We start from the raw sequence: 22,852 nt of genomic DNA, 5'->3' as shown, positions 1-22,852 counted from the left end.
TTCCTCTTCCGGACGCAATTTCGTCCCGCTACTAGTCCTGCAACTTGAAGAGTTGCAGGACAAATTATATATCAAAACGTGCAGTTTGATTGGGATCGGTGTGCTATTACTTTTCTCTACAGAATACGAATACTTTTTCGCGACATAAGTCGCGAAAAAGTGCTCAAAATTTTGCATTGAAGTGAATGGGACGGCCAACAAAAAATGAGCGAAAAAGAATAATAATTGGAGATTTTTAAATGTCTACATCTCCGGCATAATTTCACCTAAAGACTCCATTTAAACTTTAAACAGTATACACAAGTCTTGTGTATCGGTGTATTAATCCACGTTTCGATAGGTCATATCGTTTTTTATCAATCCCTGTTCAATGACCATGATCATTTTTGGAGAAATTCTGAGATTATAATGGGTGTGTATTGCACGGAATGTTCGTGTCACAGTGTGTGACATCATCGCCAGAGTGTAGAGGGAGAGAAGAAACTGTCAAAAAATAAATTTGAAAACTGCGCTCCAGGCCGCAAATTCCACTCTACAGAAATAATTTATACATAGAAACGTAGGAAAATTAGTCTTCTCCCTCACAATCCTGATTTCGGAAAAAGGGAAGATGGAACAGTTTTTTTTAGATCGCTCTAACAAAGCTATTTTTTCATTTTTCTTTAAAAAAAAACAAACATATGTAGACGTTCAGGAAGAACTCAGGACGCTCAAAGTGAAGTCGGATCAATGATAGGTATTATGGTTTTGCCAAAAATTCTTTCTGTTCGAGGCCAGAAATTTCAGTCTGTCCACCTCTGCTGTCACTGAGCCGGAACAGGTGCCAGTTAATTCTGTTGATTGCTTTGATCTTTGATGTGATTACAGTTACACACACACACGTGCGTAAGCACGCACACTCCTCACACATGCATACACATGCTTCAAACGCACGCACACACAGTAACTTTATGTGATTTTAATTACACACACACACACATTTACATTTACATTTAGCAGACGCTTTTATCCAAAGCAACTTACAGGAAGAGTAACAAACAAACACACACACACACATTTTGAGGTTAAAGGGCATAGCTTTAAATCTCTGAAGAATCTCATCATAGTGTACACACACCGGCAGTAGCCCCCGTGGCCCTTTCAAAATTTCCCCAGAGGAAATTTTCTAGTTTATAGTATGTTACTCTAAAGATGAATTTGGTCAGCTATTTTCAGCAGCTTCTATTATTACGTTAGCTGCTTGGCTCATCATGTTGCAGATTACAAAACCGTTTTACCCATATTTACACAGGGAGTTGTTTTTGCCCTATGTATGTTATGGTGGTGTTTGGAAAGGAAGCAAGCGCACGGCCAGTAGAGGATTAATGCCTCGCAGGGCGTTTTATTTAGTGACCAGGGGTGGGGATGGAGCAGGCAGGGTGCCTGGGTTCAGCTGGCACACCTGGGCAGGTTCTGTGGGGAACACAGAGGACGTGGATTAGGATACATGCAACAAACTCCAAACTAGACAAAGGATATAGATTTAGCATGTAAAAATAGCAGCGAGGACGTGATATACTTGCCAGGCGTTTCTATCAAGAGATCTGGCGATGTGTGAGTGGAAGACCCGGGTTTTTGTAGACAGCAAGGTGAGGTGATTATTGGACGTAGGTGTGCAGTTCCCAACTGTGGCTCGTTCCCCTGATCAGCTCCATTGGGAACACCTGTGCTGTGCTGGGTGCCAGCTCGTTGGGAACGAGTGCGGCAGGTGTGGGTAATGGAGGCAGGGAGTGGATGTGGAGGTGAAACCGTAACAGGACCCCCCCCCCCCCCCCCCAACGGGAGCCCCCTGGCGACCGTCCAGGGGCTTCAGGATGGGCACGGTAGAAGTCGCAGAGGAGACCCGGATCCATGATCAGCCGGCGGGACACCCAGCTCCGTTCCTCTGGACCATACCCCTTCCAGTCCACCAGATACTGAAAACCGCGGCCTTGGCGGCGAACCTTCAGCAACCGCCAGACCAACCACTGGGGGTGGCGTTCAGTGGCTCTACCCAGGGCTGTGCGCACCGCTCTCCACACCTGACGACACCGACGGAGATGCGCCTGCACTGATGGGACTGTGGCCTCCTCCTCCTGTAGCGAGAAGAGGGGGGGGTTGGTAGCCGAGAGAGCACTCGAATGGAGACTTCCCAGTAGCCAAGCTGGTCATGGCATTGAGTGAGTACTCCACCCAGGGTAGGTCCTTGCTCCAGGAGGAGGGGTGGAGAGCAGAGATGCAGCGGAGGGCCGTCTCCAGGCTTTGGTTGCTCCTCTCCGCTTGGCCGTTGGATTGAGGGTGGAAGCCAGATGACAGGCTGACCGTGGCCCCCAATTCCTTGCAGAGCGCCCGCCAGACATGAGAGGTAAACTGGGGTCCGCGGTCACTGACGATGTCTGAGGGTAGGCCGTGGAGGCGGTAGACATGCTGCATCAGGAGCTCCGCGGTCTCCAGTGAGGTAGGGAGCTTAGGGAGGGCGATGAGGTGCACCGCCTTAGAGAACCGATCAACAACGGTGAGCACAGTGGTGTTCCCATGAGAGAGGGGCAGGCCGGTTACAAAATCCACCGCAATGTGGGACCAAGGTCTCTCTGGAACCGGCAGGGGACGGAGCAAGCCAGCTGGTGGCTGATGAGAGGGCTTGCTTCAAGCACAGACTGGACAGGCTATGACGAACTCCCTCACATCCACCGACATGGTGGGCCACCAGAACCTCCGACGCAGGAAGGACAGAGTACGGTGAACTCCGGGATGACACGCGAGCTGGCTGGCATGTCCCCACTGCAGGACCTGGGACCTGGTTCCGTGGACCCGTGCGGGGGTCAGGCTGGGTGCGTTGAGCCCGCTTGACGACAGCCTCGATCTTCATGGTGATGGCCCCGATCACCTGGGAAGCAGGGAGGATGACAGCGGGGGAGACGGGGTCTTTCTCCACTGAATGGACCTGGGACAGTGCGTCGGCCTTGGTGTTCTTGGTTCCCGGCTGGTATGTGATGTGGAAGTTAAACCGGCCGAGGAACAGGGCCCAGCGTGCCTGGCGGGAGTTCAGCCGCTTAGCTGTACGGAGGTAGGTGAGGTTTGCGGTGGTCCGTCCAGACCGTGACAGGATGCTCCGCGCCCTCCAGCCAGTGCCGCCATTCTTCAAAAGCCCCTACGACAGCCAGCAGCTCTCTGTTACCAATGTCGTAATTGGTCTCGGCGGGGGTGTAACGACGTGAGAAGAAGGCACAGGGGTGAAGCTTTTGGTCAGCCGCTGACTGTTGTGACAGGACCCCCCCAATGCCGGTATCTGAAGCATCCACCTCTACCACAAAGGGCCTCGAAGGGTCTGGGTTGGTCAGGATTGGAGCGGAGGTGAAACGCCTCTTGAGGTCGGCGAAGGCCACACTGGCCGCTGGTGTCCAGGCAAAAGGGTGCAGAGTGGATGTGAGGGCCGTCAGGCGGGCAGCTACTTGGCTGTAGTTCCGGACAAACCACCGGTAGAAATTTGAAAAGCCCGGGAAACTCTGGAGCTGCTTCCTATTGGTGGGCTGTGGCCACTCCATGATGCTCTGGATCTTCCGGGGGTCTGGTTGGGTCTGCCCACCCTTCACAATGAGACCCAGAAACTCAACGGAGGGGGCGTGGAAGATGCACTTCTCAGCTTTGAGGTAGAGCCGGTTCTCCAGCAGCCGTTGGATGACCAGGCGAACATGTTGGGTGTGTTCCTCAAGGCTCCGGGAGAATACTAGGATATCATCCAGATACAGGACAACGAATATATCCAGCATGTCACGGAGGATGTCATTCATCATCTCCTGGAAGACTCCGGGGGCATTAGTTAGCCCGAAGGGCATCACCAGGTATTCGTAGTGGCTGCGAGGGGTCTTGAACGCAGTCTTCCACTCATCCCCCTCACGGATCCGGACCAGGTGGTAGGCATTGCGGAGATCCAACTTCGTGAAGATGTTCGCCTGAAGGAGGGGTTCGAAGTTGGCGCTCATGAGGGGGAGAGGGTACTGGTTCCTGGTGGTGATGTTGTTCAGCCCCCGAAAGTCAATACAGGGCCGAAGGTCACCCCCTTTCTTCTTGACGAAGAAGAACCCCGCTGCCACTGGGGAACGTGAGGGATGGATGAGGCCCTCGGCCAGGCATTCAGTGAGGTAACGGTCCCTTGCCTCCTTCTCCGGAAGAGTCAGGTTGTAGAGACGACTGGCTGGAAGTCTCGCACCGGGGAGGAGCTCGATGGCACAGTCGTAGGGCCGGTGGGGGGGGGCAGTGTTTTGGCCCGTTCCCTGCTGAAGGCCTCACCCAGGTCATGGTAGATGGTGGGGACCAGGGACAGGTTAGTGGGTTCAGGTGGAGGCCAGTCAGGATGCAGGGAAGGCCGGGAGGTGCGGAGACAGCGAGCGTGGCAAGCGGTGCTCCAGCTGAGAAACCGTGCCTGACCGAAGTCGAGGTGTGGAATGTGGAGCTCAAGCCAGGGCCTGCCAAGGATGAGAGGAGCCCTGGGAGACTTGATAATGAGGAGCTGGATCTCCTCCACGTGGTTCCCCAAGAGGGTGAGGGTGAGAGGGCAGGTGCGATGGGTTATAGGCCCCAAGCTATGTCCGTCGATAGCTTGGACGGGGATAGTAGTGTTCAGGAGGACTAGGGGAATGGCCATCTGGCGGGCGAAGTGGTCATCCATGAAGCTCTCGTCTGCACCGGAATTGATGAGTGCGCCAACAGAGATGGTCTGCCCCTGCCAGGAGAGGGTGGCTTGGAATCTGGTTGGACTGGAGATAGGAGGGGGGCGAGATAAACGGCTCACCAGGAGGCCCCGTGTCGGCGGTGAGCCTAGTCTTTTGGCCGGATGGGGCAGTCCTTGCGGGTGTGTCCCACCTGCCCACAGTACATGCAGAGCCCCTTCACTCGACGGAACTCCTTCTCTGCTGCGGTCAGTCGGGCCCTTCCCACCTGCATGGGCTCCTCTCCAGAGGGGGCGGCGGTGATCGTTGGCTCCAGAGCAGCTGAAGAGTTGGGATGGCAAGGGAGCACTGCAGGCAAGGCGCGGGCAGGTGTGTTGGGCTGGCTCCGCGCTCTCTCTCTCCTGCGCTCTCGGATGCGTTCATCCACCTCGATGGCGAGTGAAACCAGGTCGTCTAGGGTACTGGGTTTGTCTCTCACGAGCTCATCCTTTATACCTTCACTGAGTCCCTGGCGAAACGCGCTCCTGAGCGCTGTGTCGTTCCACCCACTCCCAGCTGCGAGGGTGCGGAATTCAGTGGAGTAGGCCGCCACAGTCCGGTTGCCCTGATGGAGGGACGTTAGCCTCGCTCCCACGTCTTGCCCAGCAGTGGGATGGTCAAACACCTTCTTAAACTCAGCCAAAAAGGTCTCACAGTCATCATACAATTCCGGGCGGGCACAGAGAGTCGCCTGAGCCCAGTTCAATGCCTCATCAGTGGTCAGGTTGGCAACAAAGGCAACACGGGCGGCAGGTGAAAAATACTGGCTGGGTTGGTGGCGAAAAATCAGGTCACACTGCATCAGGAAACCACGTAGCAGAGAAAAAGTCCCATCAAAAGGTTGAGGGCTTGCCAGGCTTGGCTCTTGGGGCTGCCCCGTGGATGGGACTTGGAGCAGTGCAGCTGGTGGGACCTGGGCTGCGATGTCGGCGGTAGGAGGACTGGGAGGAACAGCAAGCGTGGCCATCTGGGTCGACAGGGCCTGGATCATGGAGGTGAGGTTCTGCATTTGTAGCGTGTGGTCCCGGTGAAGAGCCTCCTGGTTCTGGAGTCGCTCATTAGAGAACTGCATGGCCACCGAAGCCTCACGGAGTAGTCGGGCATGGTCGGCGAGCATTCTCCCCTGGTGTTGGAGGACTGTCAGCGTTGCGTCAGCGGACACTGTTCCAGTTGCAGAGCCGGCTGCTTCCATCTAGGCCAGATCTTCTGTTATGGTGGTGTTTGGAAAGGAAGCAAGCGCACGGCCAGTAGAGGATTAATGCCTCGCAGGGCGTTTTATTTAGTGACCAGGGGTGGGGATGGAGCAGGCAGGGTGCCTGGGTTCAGCTGGCACACCTGGGCAGGTTCTGTGGGGAACACAGAGGACGTGGATTAGGATACATGCAACAAACTCCAAACTAGACAAAGGATTTAGCATGTAAAAATAGCAGCGAGGACGTGATATACTTGCCAGGCGTTTCTATCAAGAGATCTGGCGATGTGTGAGTGGAAGACCCGGGTTTTTGTAGACAGCAAGGTGAGGTGATTATTGGACGCAGGTGTGCAGTTCCCAACTGTGGCTCGTTCCCCTGATCAGCTCCATTGGGAACACCTGTGCTGTGCTGGGTGCCAGCTCGTTGGGAACGAGTGCGGCAGGTGTGGGTAATGGAGGCAGGGAGTGGATGTGGAGGTGAAACCGTAACAATGTACCTCTGTAGTAAGCAGACCAATATGTGTAGTGTAATTAGTGTGTGTGCAGTGTTAGTTAGCTTCAGCTAGGCTGGTTCTCTGTGTGATCTACAGTCTGTGTTTTTTCTTAAAGCTAGTAATGTATCAGGGCTCCTGTGAGTGGGACTACATGTTAGTTGTTCAAAGCAGTCAAGTGGGATGTTACCATATTCACAAATGATTGGACATATTTGAACATTTAAAGGTGACATGTGCTCATATTCAAGTTCATACTTGATTCTTCATATTTTGGTTTCCTACTAGAATATGTTTGAAACTGTCCTCCCCCAGAATACAACCCCATGTGTTGTTTGTACAACACTATAGTAAACCTAGTTTTTGTAAAGCGGCTGAGTGTTTTGGCTCCGCCCACTAGTTAGTTCTCCTTGGCCTCTGTTCCGATACAGGTACTTTTGTAGCTGCTAACCAACAGAGTTCGAATGTGACAACAGACCGATGCGGCAAGCAGTGTTGCCAATTTAGCGACTTTGTCGCTATATTTAGCATCTATTTAGACCCCTCTAGACTCTTCTTCAAAAAAACGACAAACTAAAAATCTAGGGACGTTTTCTGGTGTTATTGGAGACTTTTTGGAGACTCGTTCCTACTGTTCTTAATGAGTAGCGCCGTCCCAAAGCACTCACAAGTGGCCCAGTCCTCATGCAGCAGTCCTGCAAAAGTGACATTACTGTAGCATCACATAACTTCTATTAGTCACGTAACCAAAGTAACTATGTCACTTCTGGTAGTTATGTGTATTAATTTTATTTTGTTAAGCTATCTTTGGTAACACCTAACCAACATACGAGGTTTTGTGGTTTCAGTCAAACAGGTTCCAGCAGGAATCTAGTCAAGAAATATTATGTTATCCAGAAATTAAAATCGGCAACCAAGATTACAGGTTTCGCTGATGTTAGCATGTAGCTACATGTAGCATTGTATAATGCAAACCCTGTAGTAATGTGCCCAGAGCAGATGACCATATATAGCAAGCTAACGTCAGGTCAGATCAGTTGAATTGGAATAAGTTCACCTCATTTTTTAAATATTTGGCCACACATAATATGTATTATATACATGATAGAAAGTAAAGAAAAGCATAATAGGTCTCTCTCTCTCTCTCTCTCTCTCTCTCTCACACACACACACACACACACACACATGCACAAGTGAAATACGCTTCTTTAACCACTGACATGTTTTTTAACTGTCCACAGGTTCAACACATGAAGACCTGAGACTCATGCTGGTTGGAAAAACTGGATCAGGAAAGAGTGCTACTGGAAACACCATCCTGGGGAAAGAAGATGTCTTTCGAGAGGAAATGTCACCTGAGTCGGTGACTAAAGGCTGCCACAGAAAAGAGGGAAGATACAGAGAGAGGAAGATTGCTGTGATCGACAGCCCAGGACTGTTTGACACAAACAAAACAGACGAAGAAATAAAGGTAGACATTGAGGAGTGTATTGAACAGTCAGTTCCTGGACCCCATGCTTTTCTGTTAGTCATCAGTCTGAAGGTACGATTCACTGAAGAGGAGAAGGCAGCTGTGAAGTGGATCCAGGATAATTTTGGCTCAGATGCTGACATGTATACCATAGTCCTGTTTACACATGCTGACCTCCTGAAGGATAAATCTGTGGAAGACTTTTTGGCAGAGAGCAAATATCTACAAAGACTTCTAAATAAGTTAGGGGGACGATATCATTCACTCATCAATGACAAGAGACAAGACAGAAGCCAGGTTGGGGAACTTATAGACAAGATAGATAAAATGGTGAAGAGCAATGGGGGAAATCACTACACCAGTGAGATGTACGAGAACGCCCAGAAGAGACTTGAGCATGAGAGAAAAGAGAGGGAACAGGAAGAGCAAAGAAAGGAGGAAGAGAGGTTCAGGGAGAGGGAGAATAAGATTGCTTGGTGTAGAAGGGGAGTTTATGGTTTGTTGGGAGCTGCTGCAGTAGCATCAATGCGTGGGGCATACTTTCACCCATGGTTTTGGATTCCAGGAACTACGGCAATGAGTATACTGGCAGCTAATGGTTGCACATTAGATATGTTTATGTAGTTGCGGGACCTGCAATAAAATGAAAATCTGGAAGAGGCAATGCCACAAAGAATCCTGTTTACTACATTAACTACTGAAATATGGGTGTTTATACTTTATATGTGAATGTATGGGCTACATGCAATTTTTTTCAATAAAGTCTGACATTCAGTGTATGTGTCCTGGCATTAATGCAGCAGCTATTCAGCCAGATCAGAAACATCTGTGTTTGAGAAAGAGAAATACACATCTGTATCAGTGATGGTGAGAAGATCTACCCATTTTAAAAGGTTATTATTTTTAGATGATTGTTGGAACTGTGCAGATATATTTTAGATATGTAGGTGTTCCTCAGTGTCTCAATGGCATAATTTCATATTACAGCAATCCCAGTGTGATAAAAGAAGCAGAAAACTACCTGATGGGTGTGGTCTGAATAACGCTCATTCATTGTCCCTCTTATGAAACCTCTGTGTTATTATAGATGCATACATCTGCACTTTTAAGGCTTTATTAATGAAAACATGTGATTTGCATAATCAAAGACTCTTCTTCCACTTCAGGTGGACAGCCTAACCGACATCAAAACATTATTTCAAAAACAACAGAACCATCTTTTTTCATTTCATTGATAAAATGGAAAATGCCTGTATTAAAAGTATTGGTTTTGACCCATGCAGTTCCTCCTGCCACCAGTGGAGGGCTCCCTTCTCCTTTAGCCTGCTTTGGTTTTAGATTTGTTTTCTATGCAAACGAAACTTAGTCAAATGCCTGTTAAACCTGCTGAACATATTTATTTAAATAGATAAGGGTGTGTTCTAGATGAAGTGCCATAAAATAATCTCTCCACATACCGACACACCAGACAGCTTAGGAAGCACTTTGTGGACAGGTAGGCTACGTTAAAAATATAATTTTCCATGCAATAAGATCTGTGTTTAGTCTTAATGCTTTATTACTGATTGCATCATAGATAGCGTCGTTGTTTATTTGCTGTCTTTACTCCTGTATACAAGCCCCATTCAATAGTAAGTGTGTTTATTTTTAGTTTTACTGAAACAATAAATGTGTATGTTACCATGTGATGCAGTGAATGGCTGTTACATGCAGCTTTGGTTGTATGGGAGCAGAAACAGATGTGAGAGAGGAGTCCATCAGCCTGTTTGACCAATGAAGAAATACATTTATTTGAGTCTTTTTCATTTGGTTGTTAGGTTTCAGACGGAGGTCAGTGTTGCTGAGATGTTGGAAGGAAAAGCTTGGATCACAGGTTGCAGCCTGTTTGTGCTGCTCATGTTTTATGGTCAAACTGCTCACTGCCAAAAGGACAAAGGTATCAATCACAAGTTACCAACCTTAGTGGCTCTGCAGGCCTGTCACCAGAGGGAGGGCTATATGGAGCCTTCCACTGGCTGGAATACAGTGAAATGTTATCACACTAGTCTCAGATTTAACTGAACACATCTGTAAATAACTATGAATCTGTTGATTAAATATATTGAAATGTAACTAGAAAATTTCCTCTGGGGAAATTCTGAAAGGGCCACGGGGGCTACTGCCGGTGTGTGTACACTATGATGAGATTCTTCAGAGATTTCAAACTATGCCCTTTAACCTCAAAATGTGTGTGTGTGTGTCTGTGTGTAATTAAAATCACATAAAGTTACCTGTGTGTGTGTGCACGTGTGTGTTTGAAGCATGTGTATGCATGTGTGAGGAGTGTGAGCGCTTACGCGCGTGTGTGTGTGTGTGTGTGTATCTGTAACTGTAATCACATCAAAGATCAAAGCAATCAACAGAATTAACTGGCACCTGTTAATGACAGCAGCCAGAGGTGGACAGACTGGAATTTCTGTCCTCGAACAGAAAGCATTTTTGGCAAAACCATAATACCTATCATTGATCCGACTTCACTTTGAGCGTCCTGAGTTCTTCCTGAACGTCTACATATGTTTTTTTTTTAAGAAAAATTAAAAAATAGCTTTGTTAGAGCGATCTACAAAAACTGTAAAATGTCCCTTTTTCTTAAATCTTCCTGCGTTTTTAATATGGGAGCCAATGAGGCTGTTGGTGGTGTTGGTGGTGCATCTGTGCGTCCTACGCCCAAACTATAACTCTGACAGCTTTACCAGAGGATTGTGAGGGAGAAGACTAATTTTCCTACGTTTCTATGTATAAATTATTTCTGTAGAGTGGAATTTGTGGCCTGGAGCGCAGTTTTCAAATTCATTTTTTAACAATTTTTTCTCTCCCTCTACACTCTGGCGATGATGTCACACACTGTGACACGAACATTCCGTGCAATACACACCCATTATAATCTCAGAATTTCTCCAAAAATGATCATGGTCATTGAACAGGGATTGATAAAAAACTATATGACCTATCGAAACGCAAAGTAATACACCGATACACAAGACTTGTGTCTACTGTTTAAAGTTTAAATGGAGTCTCTAGGTGAAATTATGCCGGAGAAGTAGACGTTTAAAAATCTCCAATTATTGTTCTTTTTCGCTCATTTTTTATCGGCCGTCCCATTCATTTCAATGAAAAATTTTGGGCAGTTTTTTTCGCGACTTACGTCGCGAAAAATACGTAATTTTCGTAATTTTTTTGGTTTTGCCAAAAATGCTTTCTGTTCGAGGCCAGAAATTTCAGTCTGTCCACCTCTGCTGTCACTGGAACAGGTGTCAGTTAATTCTGTTGATTGCTTTGATCTTTGATGTGATTACAGTTACAGATACACACACACACACATGCGCGTAAGCATGCACACTCCTCACACATGCATACACATGCTTCAAACACACAAACACACACACACACACACACACACACACACACACACACAGGTAACATTATGTGATTTTAATTACACACACACACACACACACACACACACACACACACACACATATTTTGAGGTTAAAGGGCATAGTTTGAAATCTCTGAACAATCTCATCGTAGTGTACACACACCGGCAGTAGCCCCCGTGGCCCTTTCAGAATTTCCCCAGAGGAAATTTTCTAGTTTTGTTAAGCTATCTTTGGTAACAACTAACCAACATACGAGGTTTTGTGGTTTCAATCAAACAGGTTCCAGCAGGAATCTAGTCAAGAAATATTGTTATCCAGAAATTTAAATTAAAAATTAAAGCAACCAAGATTACAGGTTTCGCTGATGTTAGCATGTAGCTACATGTAGCATTGTATAATGCAAACCCTGTAGTAATGTGCCCAGAGCAGATGACCATATATCATATATACCATATATAGCAAGCTAACGTCAGGTCAGGCTGAGAGTTGAATTGGAATGACAGAACAGTTGGAAACCTCAGGTGTTTGCTTACACAGCAATTTAAAAAAAAAAATTACATTTTTTTTACAAAAGTTAACCCGATTTGTTTTTTCCTTTGGCCACATTTAATATGTAATATTAGATATAAGACAGAAAATAAAGAAAAGCATAATAGGTCTCTTTTAAACACACACATGCACAAGTGAAATACGCTTCTTTAACCACTGACATGTTTTTTAACTGTCCACAGGTTCAACACATGAAGACCTGAGACTCATGCTGGTTGGAAAAACTGGATCAGGAAAGAGTGCTACTGGAAACACCATCCTGGGGAAAGAAAATGCCTTTCTTGAGAAAATGTCACCTGAGTCGGTGACTAAAGGCTGCCAAAGAAAAGAGGGAAGGTACAGAGAGAGGAAGATTGCTGTGATCGACAGCCCAGGACTGTTTGACACAAACAAAGCAAAAGAAGAAATAAAGGTAGACATTGAGGAGTGTATTGAACAGTCAGTTCCTGGACCCCATGCTTTTCTGTTAGTCATCAGTCTGAAGGTACGATTCACTGAAGAGGAGAAGGCAGCTGTGAAGTGGATCCAGGATAATTTTGGCTCAGATGCTGACATGTATACCATAGTCCTGTTTACACATGCTGACCTCCTGAAGGATGGTTCTCTGGGAGACTTTTTGGCAGAGAGCAAATATCTACAAAGACTTCTAAATAAGTTAGGGGGACGATATCATTCACTCATCAATGACAAGAGACAAGACAGAAGCCAGGTTGGGGAACTTCTGGACAAGATAGATGAAATGGTGAAGAGCAATGGGGGAAGACACTACACCAGTCAGATGTATGAGAAAGCCCAGAAGAGACTTGAGGAGAAGAGAAAAGAGGAGGAAGAGGAACAGCGAAGAAAGAAGGAAGAGGCAGATAAGAAAAAGGAGAGGGAGGAAAAGAGGGCTTTTTGTCGAAACATATTAATTGGTTTAGTGGGAACTGTTGGAGTAGGAGCATTATTTAACCCTGCACTGTATCTCGTGCCAGGGGAACTTAGTGCACTGCTTGGTCATGGTTGCACTTTAGATATGTTTTTTTGGGACCTGTTTTAAAATGAAAATCTGGAAGAGGCAGTTGCTAATAAGAATCCTGTTTACTACATTAACTATGAAATATGGGTGTTTATACTTTATGTCTGAATGTATGGGCTAAATGCAATTTTCAATAAAGTCTGACATTCAGTTTATGTGTCCTGGCATTCATGCAGCAGCTATTGAACCAGATCAGAAACATCTGTGTTTGAGAAAGAGAAATACACATCTGTATCAGTGATGGTGAGAAGGTCTACCCATTTTAAAAGGTTATTATTAGGGCCGGGACTTTAACGAGTTAATTAAGATGAATTAATTACACAAAAAATGAACATGTTAAAAAATTGACGCATTTTAATGCCACTTATTTTTGCGTGGCGGAACGTTTCTCCCTGGATGAGTTTCAGGAGGAGCGATTATACTGGAGCACCAACTAGCGTTGATGAGTTGAGACAACAACAAACCACAGTGAACATGAAGGAAGAAGCTGATGAGACCTTTGGTTGGCCCCGTGGATGATGGGACATTTAGTTACTAAAAACCAACGGATGGAAGCGTCCATAAGAGCATGGTTGTGTTGCTAGGCAACAAGGAATTCACATATCACCATAGCAGCACATCCAGCCTCAAGTAGCACCTCAATGCTAAACATATAGCAGCTAGCGGCTAGTGTGCTAGCTAGCGTGGATTGTGTTTTACTTCAAAAACCAAAGTATTCTAGTTTACAGAAGGTCTACCTACCTATAGGCTACCTGGATTTATGAAATGTTCTATATTTATAAATATGCTATTGCTACACTTAATGGCAAAAACTGCACTGGTCTGTTGGACTTGAACAAAAATATTAGTTTATTATAAAATATTATATTAACAATATTTTTGTTGTTTAGGGCTTATGCATTCAGTCATTATTCAATGGTATACTAAAAATCCATGTGAAAAAAATTACTTCTCACTGTTCTCAGGTCAAATATTTATATGCGATTAAAATGTGATTAATTTTGATTAATTAATTACAAACCCTCTAATTAATTAGATACATTTTTTTAATTGAGTCCCAGCCCTAGTTATTATTTTTAGATGATTGGTGGGACTGTACAGATATATTTTAGATATTTAGGTGTTCCTACTGTTAAAGATTGATCAAATCTAGCATTATCTGCATTATGACCATTAGTAAATGCCCCTTAAAAAATGTATTTAACAGAGCATAAAACACAGATTGAATATAACAGCACACACACACACACACATGCACACACAGTTAACACTTTTTGCTCATTCTTGAGGGAAAGCAGATGTAAGACAGAGACTCGTTCATGGTTCAGAGACACATTTGTAGAGATATTTTCAAGGTTTTGGGCTCGGAGGGAGTAAAACTCTGAGGAACACTATAGGTATATAGTATAGGTACAGTCAGAGAGGGCCAGATAAGAAGAAATGTGCGTAGTTATATTCCTTCAACAGACGCTGACCGGACGCTGTAACACCAACAGACTAAGGACTTCTAGTCTGTGTGTCATCAGGGCGGGCCGAGTCTAAACCAGGGGGCTGCCCCAACAGGTTTGACCAATCAGATTCACATAAAAAAACTTGTGTAAAAGTAAGATAGTCATCCTTTCTCTGAGTGGCTGCAGCTAACTGTACAGACTGATTTCTGATCAGATTAAGGTCCACGTACATGATTCACTCCTTCATTTCTGGCTTAATAAATTGACAAAAGGATAATACTCTTCTCTCATCTGTTCTGCAAAAAAAACGAACTCTAACACTCCCTTTTAAACATTCATGATATGCTCATAGTAACATATGTTTATCAGTTAAAGGTTTTTAATGCTGTTACACTCTTCTAAAACACAGCAGCCATGCCCATACACGGAGATGTTGAGCGTATTCTCAGAGCTGTGGACAGCCTCTTTGGGATGCACGTTCTCACATGTAAACTGAAGACAATACAAGGAAGTAGGAAGCCCCCTGTGCATCGGCCAGGCTTCCAGAAGTTTCCCAGAAAACCAATGTCTAAAGTCAAGCCTCGGAGCTGTCTAAGTTCACAACTCAGACGGTAGGAATTCATTGAACCACCTGGGAACTGGGATAGGTAAACCCGAAGTAATGGCTGAAGGTAAGAACATCTATCTGACCTATGTTAAAAATAATAAATCTAAAAAGAAACAGCATTAATCTTTTGTTTACTGTAAGGTGTAACGCTTTCTGTGATAGTGTCACTCTGGAGGGGAAATCGTAAAAGCTTGGCCTTGATGATGATGACAGTGACTAATAGTCTATTTCTTCTCTGCCTCAATGGCATAATTTCATATTACAGCAATCCCACTGCGAGAAAAGAAGCAGAAAACTCTCCCTCGGTCTGATGGGTGTGGTCTGAATAACTTTGACGGTATGCTCATTCATTGTCCCTCTCATCAAATCTCTCAGTCTTATTATATTAAATGCATATTTCCACACATTTATGGCTTTATTAATGGAAATACATGTGAATTTACTGCTTCCAGATCAGTTACACATTTGGAGTTGCCAGAGTTTTTTTTCTGGTGTTTATTCTTGTTTTGTTCTTTGTAGATGCTCAATATTGAAGGTTTATCAGAAAAATGCACAATCCTTTGGTAATGACTTTTAAAATACATAACTGCAGACTTAATTGCTTATTAGTGACTTCATCCACTACAATTAAAAAGTTTGTTGTAAATCAAATTAATGCTTTAAACACATTATAGTTCCAGTTGTGACTGGTTGAATACTTCTTTCTGAGGAATAAAAATATACATAAAACACTTCCATTGCAAATTTTTAAACATTTTTTTTATAATGGATGAATGTTTAAATTATACATGTATTATAAAAACCTGATACCAGCCTGTACAGCACTCAGCCACTTGACTCAAACTCACTGAGCCAAAGACTCCTGCTGACCCGCCTGTGTTCCCGTTCTGCCAACAGGCTTTATATTGGCATTATATTGGCTTTATATTGGCTTTCTATTGGCTTTCTATTGGCTTTCTATTGGCTTTCTATTGGTTTTATATTGGCTTTGTCACAAACATAAAAATACTTTTTCCAGCCAAAAGTTTTACCTCCAAAATCATGACAGAGTAATAATCAGACTGGCTGTGACAAAAATATACCAAATGAAAAGGTTATTTCTTTACATTTTTAATTTTAATTAATCATTGGCACTATTTATCATTGGTATAGGCACAACGCAATTTGTATTTTTCAATTGTAAAAATGTGTAGCTTCAGCTACAGTCATGGAAAAAAATATTAGACCACCATTGTTTTCTTCAATTTCTTGTTCATTTTAATGCCTGGTACAACTAAAGGTTCATTTGTTTGGACAAATATAATGATAACAACAAAAATATCTGATAAGAGTTTAATTTAAGAGCTGATATCTAGACATTTCCCATGGTTTTATTGATAATGATTCTGGTTATTAGACTGGATATCAGCTCTTCAATTACACTGCAAAAAAGCCAACTTGTATTTTTTGCCTAAAACAGTGATTTAAGTTGGTAAAACTTGGAAATATAAATTATTGACATTTAGGGCAATAATGTAAGTTAACACAACAAAGGAAGCCAGTTGTCTGCTCAAAAACAAGTTGGTGAGTTGTTGTTACTTATATCTTTAAGTTGGGGTTCACAACAAGGGACAATAGTTCTGATAACTCTTATTTCTTTGTTGGGAAATTTGGTCATTAGCGAAAGCTAGCGGCTAACTGATGCTAGCGGCTAACTGATGCTAGCGGCTAACTGATGCTAGCGGCGCTGCTTGTTACAGCTACAAGAGTAGCCATTAGCGTATCAATGCTAACTCAACATTGTGGTCGCAACATTAGCTGACATTTCATAGTGGCGTTACAATCGTTCCAGAGAAATTCAGAGTTGAGCAAACTCAAAAACAAAACTTAAAATATTTAGTTTAATTGTCCAACTTAAAATTTTATCGAAGTTTTTTTGCCTTGAAATTTTGAGTTCACCCAACTTTTCTTTTTTTGCAGTGTAAACTCTTATGAGGTATTTGTTGTTATCATGATATATGACTGTATATATATATATATATATAGATAGATAGATAGATAGATAATATATATATATATATATATATATACTTTTGCAGACTTCAAGTCTAGTTTAGAGATATTTCTTCGTTGTCCAGCCTCTTATCTGCACTTTAGGTCCTCTTTTTACAAAATCATATCAATAAATGCTCATTATGACCTATTAGTAATGTTGGTAGGCTAATTTAGACGTAGAAGGCTGTTTTTATCATCATTGTAAGGCTCAAAATAAGTTTTGTGCATCCATTCTGAATTTTTTTTCTCTTTTTTTGGCTCTTATGTTAGTAAAGGTTTCCGACCTCGGTACTAGAGGGACCCTAACCCTAACCCTAACCCTAACCTCGGTATTAGAGGGACCCTAACCCTAACCCTAACCCTAACCTCGGTATTAGAGGGACCCTAACCCTAACCCTAACCCTAACCCTAACCTCGGTATTAGAGGGACCCTAACCCTAACCCTAACCTCGGTATTAGAGGGACCCTAACCCTAACCCTAACCTCGGTACTAGAGGGACCCTAACCCTAACCCTAACCTCGGTACTAGAGGGACCCTAACCCTAACCCTAACCTCGGTATTAGAGGGACCCTAACCCTAACCTCGGTATTAGAGGGACCCTAACCCTAACCTCGGTACTAGAGGGACCCTAACCCTAACCCTAACCCTAACCTCGGTACTAGAGGGACCCTAACCCTAACCATAACCTTTCAAAGACTTCCATCAGAACCACCACAAATCAAAACACGTGAGGCTAATGAAGAGGTTGTTTTTACTGTTTTTGTGTCTAACATTCATTCTGCTTCCTACAGCTCTGGACTTGTCTGGAGGGTTGAGGATCGTCCTGGTGGGAAAGACTGGATCAGGCAAGAGTGCGTCAGGAAACACCATCCTGGGGAGAGCAGCCTTCAGAGAGGACCCCAGCCCCGTGTCCGTCACCAAACACTGTGAGACAGGAAGCGGGGAGGTGGACGGGACTGTGGTCCAGGTGATTGACACTCCAGGTCTGTTTGATACAGGTATCACAGAAGAAGAATTAAAGACCAGAATAGAGGAGTGCGTGAAGATGTCGGTGCCGGGACCTCACGCCTTCCTGCTGGTGATCAGGCTGGGCGTCCGCTTCACGGAGGAGGAGAGGAACGCCGTGAAGTGGATCCAGGACAACTTTGGAGACGACGCCTCCATGTACACTATCATGCTGTTTACATGCAAAGATCAGGCCAAAGCTGACAATGCTCTGAAGGAGTGCAAGGAGCTGCGGAGACTCTCTATTACATTTGGACGCAGATATCACGCCTTCAACAACAACGACGCAGAGGATCAAGTACAGGTCAAAGAGCTGATCACCATGATCAAGGAAATGATTCAGGATAACGGGGGGAAACACTACACCAACGAGATGTACGAAAGGGCCCAGAGGAAGCTGATCGAGGAGGAGGACCGCAAGAAACAAGAGGAGGAAGAGAAGAAAGAGGAGGAGAGGAAAATTTGGGATGCAGAGAGGGAGAAGAGAGAGAAAGAGAGAGAAAAGGAGAAAAAGGTTAAAAGAAAGAATATCCGCGTGGCCTCGGCTGCTGCTGCTGTGCTGGTGGCTGCCGGCGTGGTGATCGCGGTGGGAGCCGGCACCATGGTGGCTCTGGCGCTCGGAGCGCCGCTGCTCGTCCTGGGAGTGCTGTGTGGGTTAGCTGCCTTCTGCATATGGAAGGGTATAACATGTAAACCCAAAGCAAATGTTCCAGTATAGCTAGGCAGATATAAGAATATACAGTAGAAGTATTGCACACATTATTATTTCAGACCAGTCACCAGATAAAAATGTTGGTATTGAAATGAAACCAATTTGGCATCTTCAGCCTTTGTTTAAGAAGCACCAGGCTTTAAATCCAGTGTGTCAATATGAGATGCTCAGAGCTGAACACCAGCAGGGTCAGACTCTAGATGGAGGGTTCAAATACACACTGGACTGTAAAACCCAATGTTGCTTGTTTGTCATTATAACTAATTTTTCCTTTTCAATACAAGAAAGATTTGTGCAAAAGTCATTTTAACCTAAAATATTGAGTCAAATAGGAAGATTCATTTGAGTTAACTCCGTTTTCTTTGTTGTCTTGACATAAAATTATTTTGCAGCATCGACACTCAAATATTTAAGTTGAAACAACAAGTTGGGTTTAACAGTGTGGACTTTTACAAAGAGACAGCAGTTCATGTCCCATTTGAAAATGAAACATTATGTAAGAAACATACTTATTTTAACCCAAACCTAAATCTTTTCCTAAATCTAACCAAGTACTTTTTGTATGGATTCAAAATGTTCACTACTGCAAAATAGGCCTCCGAGATGTAATGTAACAAACAGTAACGTACAGTTTTGAGCAATAAGTCCTCTAAACTGTAAAGCTACAGGCCCGTTTGTTCCTAACGTTAGCACATTAGCGCCCCCTACTGGTGGCAGGAGGTCACCACGGCAACACCTCAACCCAATGATCACCAGCTTAAGACCGTTTTAAGTTTTTAACACTGGGAAACTGTTGCAGGTGGTTTAAGGCAACAAAAGTACTTGCTGATGGTTAGAGAACATAAGGACACGTTTGGTTTTACAGAAGACGGTTAACAAATGGTGTAACGTCCACATTTATACAAGTGGAGGACACAAAGTCTGTTCTCCTGCTGAAAGTCTCCCCATAAACTCTCCAGATCTCCCTCAGTGGACTTTGTTGTTCTTTATACTTCATATCTTCACTTCCGCCTGTGTTTTACCCTCCATAACATAATTTCTTCCACAGGAAATATGGCAAATATGGGGTGTTTTTAGCTGCTGCACAAATTAAATATGTGGTAATTTTTTGCGAGGGGTTGGTGGGCACAGTGCCAATATCTTATTGTGACTCAGTTGACTATTTACTGTTTAGAAGTCATCAGTGAATGATGTTGTTTTGGCCTTTTCTGCATTCTGCCTCAAAAGTTTTGACACACCATTATAATAACAGATGTGAATGTAATACTGACAGTAAACAAACGGTATGAAATGCAATTACTGTTTTCTTTTGTTTGTTTTCCTTTCACTCATTTATTGTTTAGCTTATACATGAAATTCACATCACAATACTTGAACAGAAATGTTGTGGCTGATGAAAAACTGTTTGAATCCTAATAAATAATGTGAGAATTTATTGGCACATTGTTCTATAGATCTCATAAAGTTTGTAAATATTCTTTTTTTTCTGAATAATTTTTTTCATAAGTTCAGCAAGGATCAAATGGCCATGCAGGTTAACACTGCTCTTTGTTTAAACAGTGATGTGTTTTCCTGCTTTATTATTAGTAACATTACCAGCTCACATCCCTGAAGGAAATGAGAGACAATGGTGAACGTCCGCCGGCCGATCACATTTCACTGAGAAGGCTTTTCTAACAGAGCAACTCCTCACTACGCTGCCAGCACATCCACATACGGCACAATGCTGAATGACTACAAGGTGTTATTATAGATATTATTATTGTTATTGTATCAGATATAAGAAGAACATTACAGGTTACCACTCTGCAGGGTCATAAGGAGTCTTCATGAATCATGATACACAACGGGAAATGAAAATACTTAATAATATGGAACAATTAGCAGGAAACGCCTAATTTATTATAATAATAATAATAATAATAATAATAATAATAATTATTATTATTATTATTATTATTATTTTATTTTTAATTATTATTATTATTATTTTATTATTATTATTATTATTTTACTTAATAGCATTTTTATACAGGTCAAGTAATGTATTTTCATGTAAAAAAAATTCAGTTTGCATCCATCACATCAGGATTTCCTCACTTTTTGGCTTTATATAAAGAATAAAATATATGTATGCATGTTTAATATCAGTATATGAAATATAGGTACATGTGAAATAAAAACATGCAAACATGCATAAAATACTATGTACATATAATCGACAAATATATGTCACTAATATATATTTGTGTGTGTGTGTGTCATACAGTTAAGTTTTGGTTTGATATATAAATGTAAAATATAAAATGTATGGTTTATTGAAAATAAAACATGGTGTGCATATATAAATATATATGCACAAATTAGGTAAGGTTAAGGTTAAGATTTATTGTCATTGCAAAAGTCATCATTGTAATGTAATGCAAAAGGAAGATATATATATGTTTATATATATATATATATATATATATATATATATATACATATATATATATATACATATACATATATATATATATATATATATGTATGTATATATATATATATATATATATATATACCATATATATATATATATATATATATATATATATGTATGTATATATATATATATATATATATATATATACCTAATACCAAACAAGCATCAGTGTGGAGCACTAGAGGCTTTTGTGGGAAACCTTGCTTTATTAATTGGAATTATCATAAAATAAATAATTTTGGACAAAAACAAACAAGACTTGAAGTTGATGTCTTGTTTTATTTTATTCTTGTGTTCTTTATGCAGAATAATAATGTACAGCATCAACATTTTACCAGTGATCAAAAGTTTCAAATCAGGCAAGCTGTGATTAACGATACATGAATGTAAATTAATGTCATGAAGAAAATATCTAAAGTCTTGACCCCCAAAAATATATAAAGGCAATCAGCTGAGTTACCTAAAAGTTTGCTTTAACCCATCGAGGCCTAAAACGCCTGTCAAACCTCTGGGCGATTTTAAAATCAGCCCCTAAAACCTGAAGTTTTTCTGGAGATTCAACAGAAGTTTCAACGCTTCTACTAAATATTAGGTTTTTCAGCCCTCTGTAGCAGATAGAAATTAAATTCATAAAGTATTTGAGAGCTTATACAAATACTACAAAACGACGTAAACGCTTTCCAGGGCTTCAATGGGTTAAAGATCACGGCGTCACATGATTCATCCGTCTGTACTTTTAGGCTTCATCCACCACCCGATGGCTTTAGAGAGCCCTGCACCTGCCACCAGTCTGACACATGTAGCTGCTGCTGCTGCTGCACCGGCTGCAGGCGCATTAATGACAGATGTGACAACAGCTGCCAGGAGCAGCTGGTTACCTACAGTGCTCATCGTGTTTCCCCACCTGCACCACTGTTCCTTTGACTTCTTCTGTCTCTGAGCCTCTTCGAACATGCTTCTTCTGTAATGTTGGTGACCATTTAACTGCACCATCTTCTCTATCTTTTCAAACAGATCAGCCACCTGAGTGCGATTTTCCAATGCGTGTGTTGTCAAACACAGTGTAGCCAGATGTGCAGCTGCTGATGAACTTCCTGAGTTCAGGACTTTGGTCTAAATGAGTCTCAACAGACTTGGTCCTTCAGCTCATCTCCCCTAGTGAAGAGCACCAGTGTGTATTCTGAGGCTTCCTCTCCAAAGTTGTCTGTGATCCACATGACAGTCTTCTGCTCCTCTTGTGTGAAGCGTACATCCAGTCTGACCACCAGCAGGAATATGTGTGGTCCTGGGGCAGACAGCTGGAGACATTTCTCTATCTCCCTCTTTAGCTGCTCGTCCTTCATCACCGTGTCAAACACACCGGGGGTGTCCACCACACTCACAGATCTTCCATCAAAGTGGCCAGTTTGTCTCTCACATGTCTCTGTCACAGAGGAGGCAGACATCTCTGAGGTGAAAGCTTTTCGTCCCAGGATGGTGTTTCTGTAGAACTCTTTCCTGATCCCAGTCTTCCCCAGCAGGACCATCCTCAGGTGGCTGACCTCCAGAGAGCCGTGAGAGTCTGTGGGCAGAAACACCAGGAGGCAATTCATTTCAGTTGCTAGGTTTTGGGTCAGCTCACGTTATATAAGGACAAAAAAGGCTGCATGCACTCACCTTCAGCTGAGCTTAACCCCATCATTGCTGCAGAGGA

At 43.2% G+C, this 22,852-nt stretch overlaps 3 protein-coding genes and 1 pseudogene across 4 annotated transcripts; 3 read left to right on the top strand and 1 right to left on the bottom strand.

Moving 5' to 3' along the window:
- The first annotated feature begins 6,025 nt into the window (after positions 1-6,025).
- LOC131993232 (GTPase IMAP family member 9-like) lies at positions 6,026-8,477 on the top strand. The gene is made up of 4 exons (XM_059359073.1): positions 6,026-6,144; positions 6,304-6,362; positions 7,652-8,327; positions 8,447-8,477. The coding sequence occupies exons 1-4, from the start codon at positions 6,026-6,028 to the stop codon at positions 8,475-8,477; spliced, it is 885 nt and encodes a 294-aa protein (XP_059215056.1).
- A 760-nt stretch (positions 8,478-9,237) lies between these two features.
- On the top strand, positions 9,238-13,004 carry LOC131969525 (GTPase IMAP family member 7-like). Of its 2 annotated transcripts, none has more exons than XM_059330579.1 (3): positions 9,238-9,376; positions 9,699-9,817; positions 12,032-13,004. In XM_059330579.1, the coding sequence occupies exons 2-3, from the start codon at positions 9,727-9,729 to the stop codon at positions 12,886-12,888; spliced, it is 948 nt and encodes a 315-aa protein (XP_059186562.1). In that variant the 5' UTR covers positions 9,238-9,376; positions 9,699-9,726; the 3' UTR covers positions 12,889-13,004. The 2 variants fall into 2 exon arrangements, with proteins under 2 accessions (XP_059186562.1, XP_059186567.1); XM_059330584.1 differs by lacking the exon at positions 9,238-9,376 and adding an exon at positions 9,398-9,512.
- Positions 13,005-14,873: 1,869 nt separating this feature from the next.
- LOC131968549 (GTPase IMAP family member 4-like) lies at positions 14,874-20,112 on the top strand. Its single transcript, XM_059329479.1, has 3 exons — positions 14,874-14,989; positions 15,191-15,262; positions 17,752-20,112. The coding sequence occupies exons 1-3, from the start codon at positions 14,980-14,982 to the stop codon at positions 18,681-18,683; spliced, it is 1,014 nt and encodes a 337-aa protein (XP_059185462.1). The 5' UTR covers positions 14,874-14,979; the 3' UTR covers positions 18,684-20,112.
- A 1,389-nt stretch (positions 20,113-21,501) lies between these two features.
- On the bottom strand, positions 21,502-22,852 carry LOC131970099 (GTPase IMAP family member 9-like; annotated as a pseudogene).

The sequence above is a fragment of the Centropristis striata genome, chromosome 1 (assembly GCF_030273125.1).
Source record: "Centropristis striata isolate RG_2023a ecotype Rhode Island chromosome 1, C.striata_1.0, whole genome shotgun sequence".
Lineage (NCBI taxonomy): Eukaryota > Metazoa > Chordata > Actinopteri > Perciformes > Serranidae > Centropristis > Centropristis striata.
The sequence above is the reverse complement of the archived record's forward strand: the minus strand, read 5'-3'. Positions and strand labels throughout refer to the sequence as shown.

Excerpts from the sequence above, each read along its gene's own strand:
- LOC131993232 (XM_059359073.1), top strand. The coding sequence starts at position 6,026 with ATGGAGCAGGCAGGGTGCCTGGGTTCAGCTGGCACACCTGGGCAGGTT. Across the intron at positions 6,145-6,303 it reads CTAGACAAAGGATTTAGCAT|CTCCATTGGGAACACCTGTG; the intron begins GTAAAAATAGCA and ends TCCCCTGATCAG. Across the intron at positions 6,363-7,651 it reads GTTGGGAACGAGTGCGGCAG|GTTCAACACATGAAGACCTG; the intron begins GTGTGGGTAATG and ends AACTGTCCACAG.
- LOC131968549 (XM_059329479.1), top strand. Across the intron at positions 15,263-17,751 it reads TGGTCTGAATAACTTTGACG|CTCTGGACTTGTCTGGAGGG; the intron begins GTATGCTCATTC and ends TGCTTCCTACAG.
- LOC131969525 (XM_059330579.1), top strand. The coding sequence starts at position 9,727 with ATGTTGGAAGGAAAAGCTTGGATCACAGGTTGCAGCCTGTTTGTGCTG. Across the intron at positions 9,818-12,031 it reads TCACTGCCAAAAGGACAAAG|GTTCAACACATGAAGACCTG; the intron begins GTATCAATCACA and ends AACTGTCCACAG.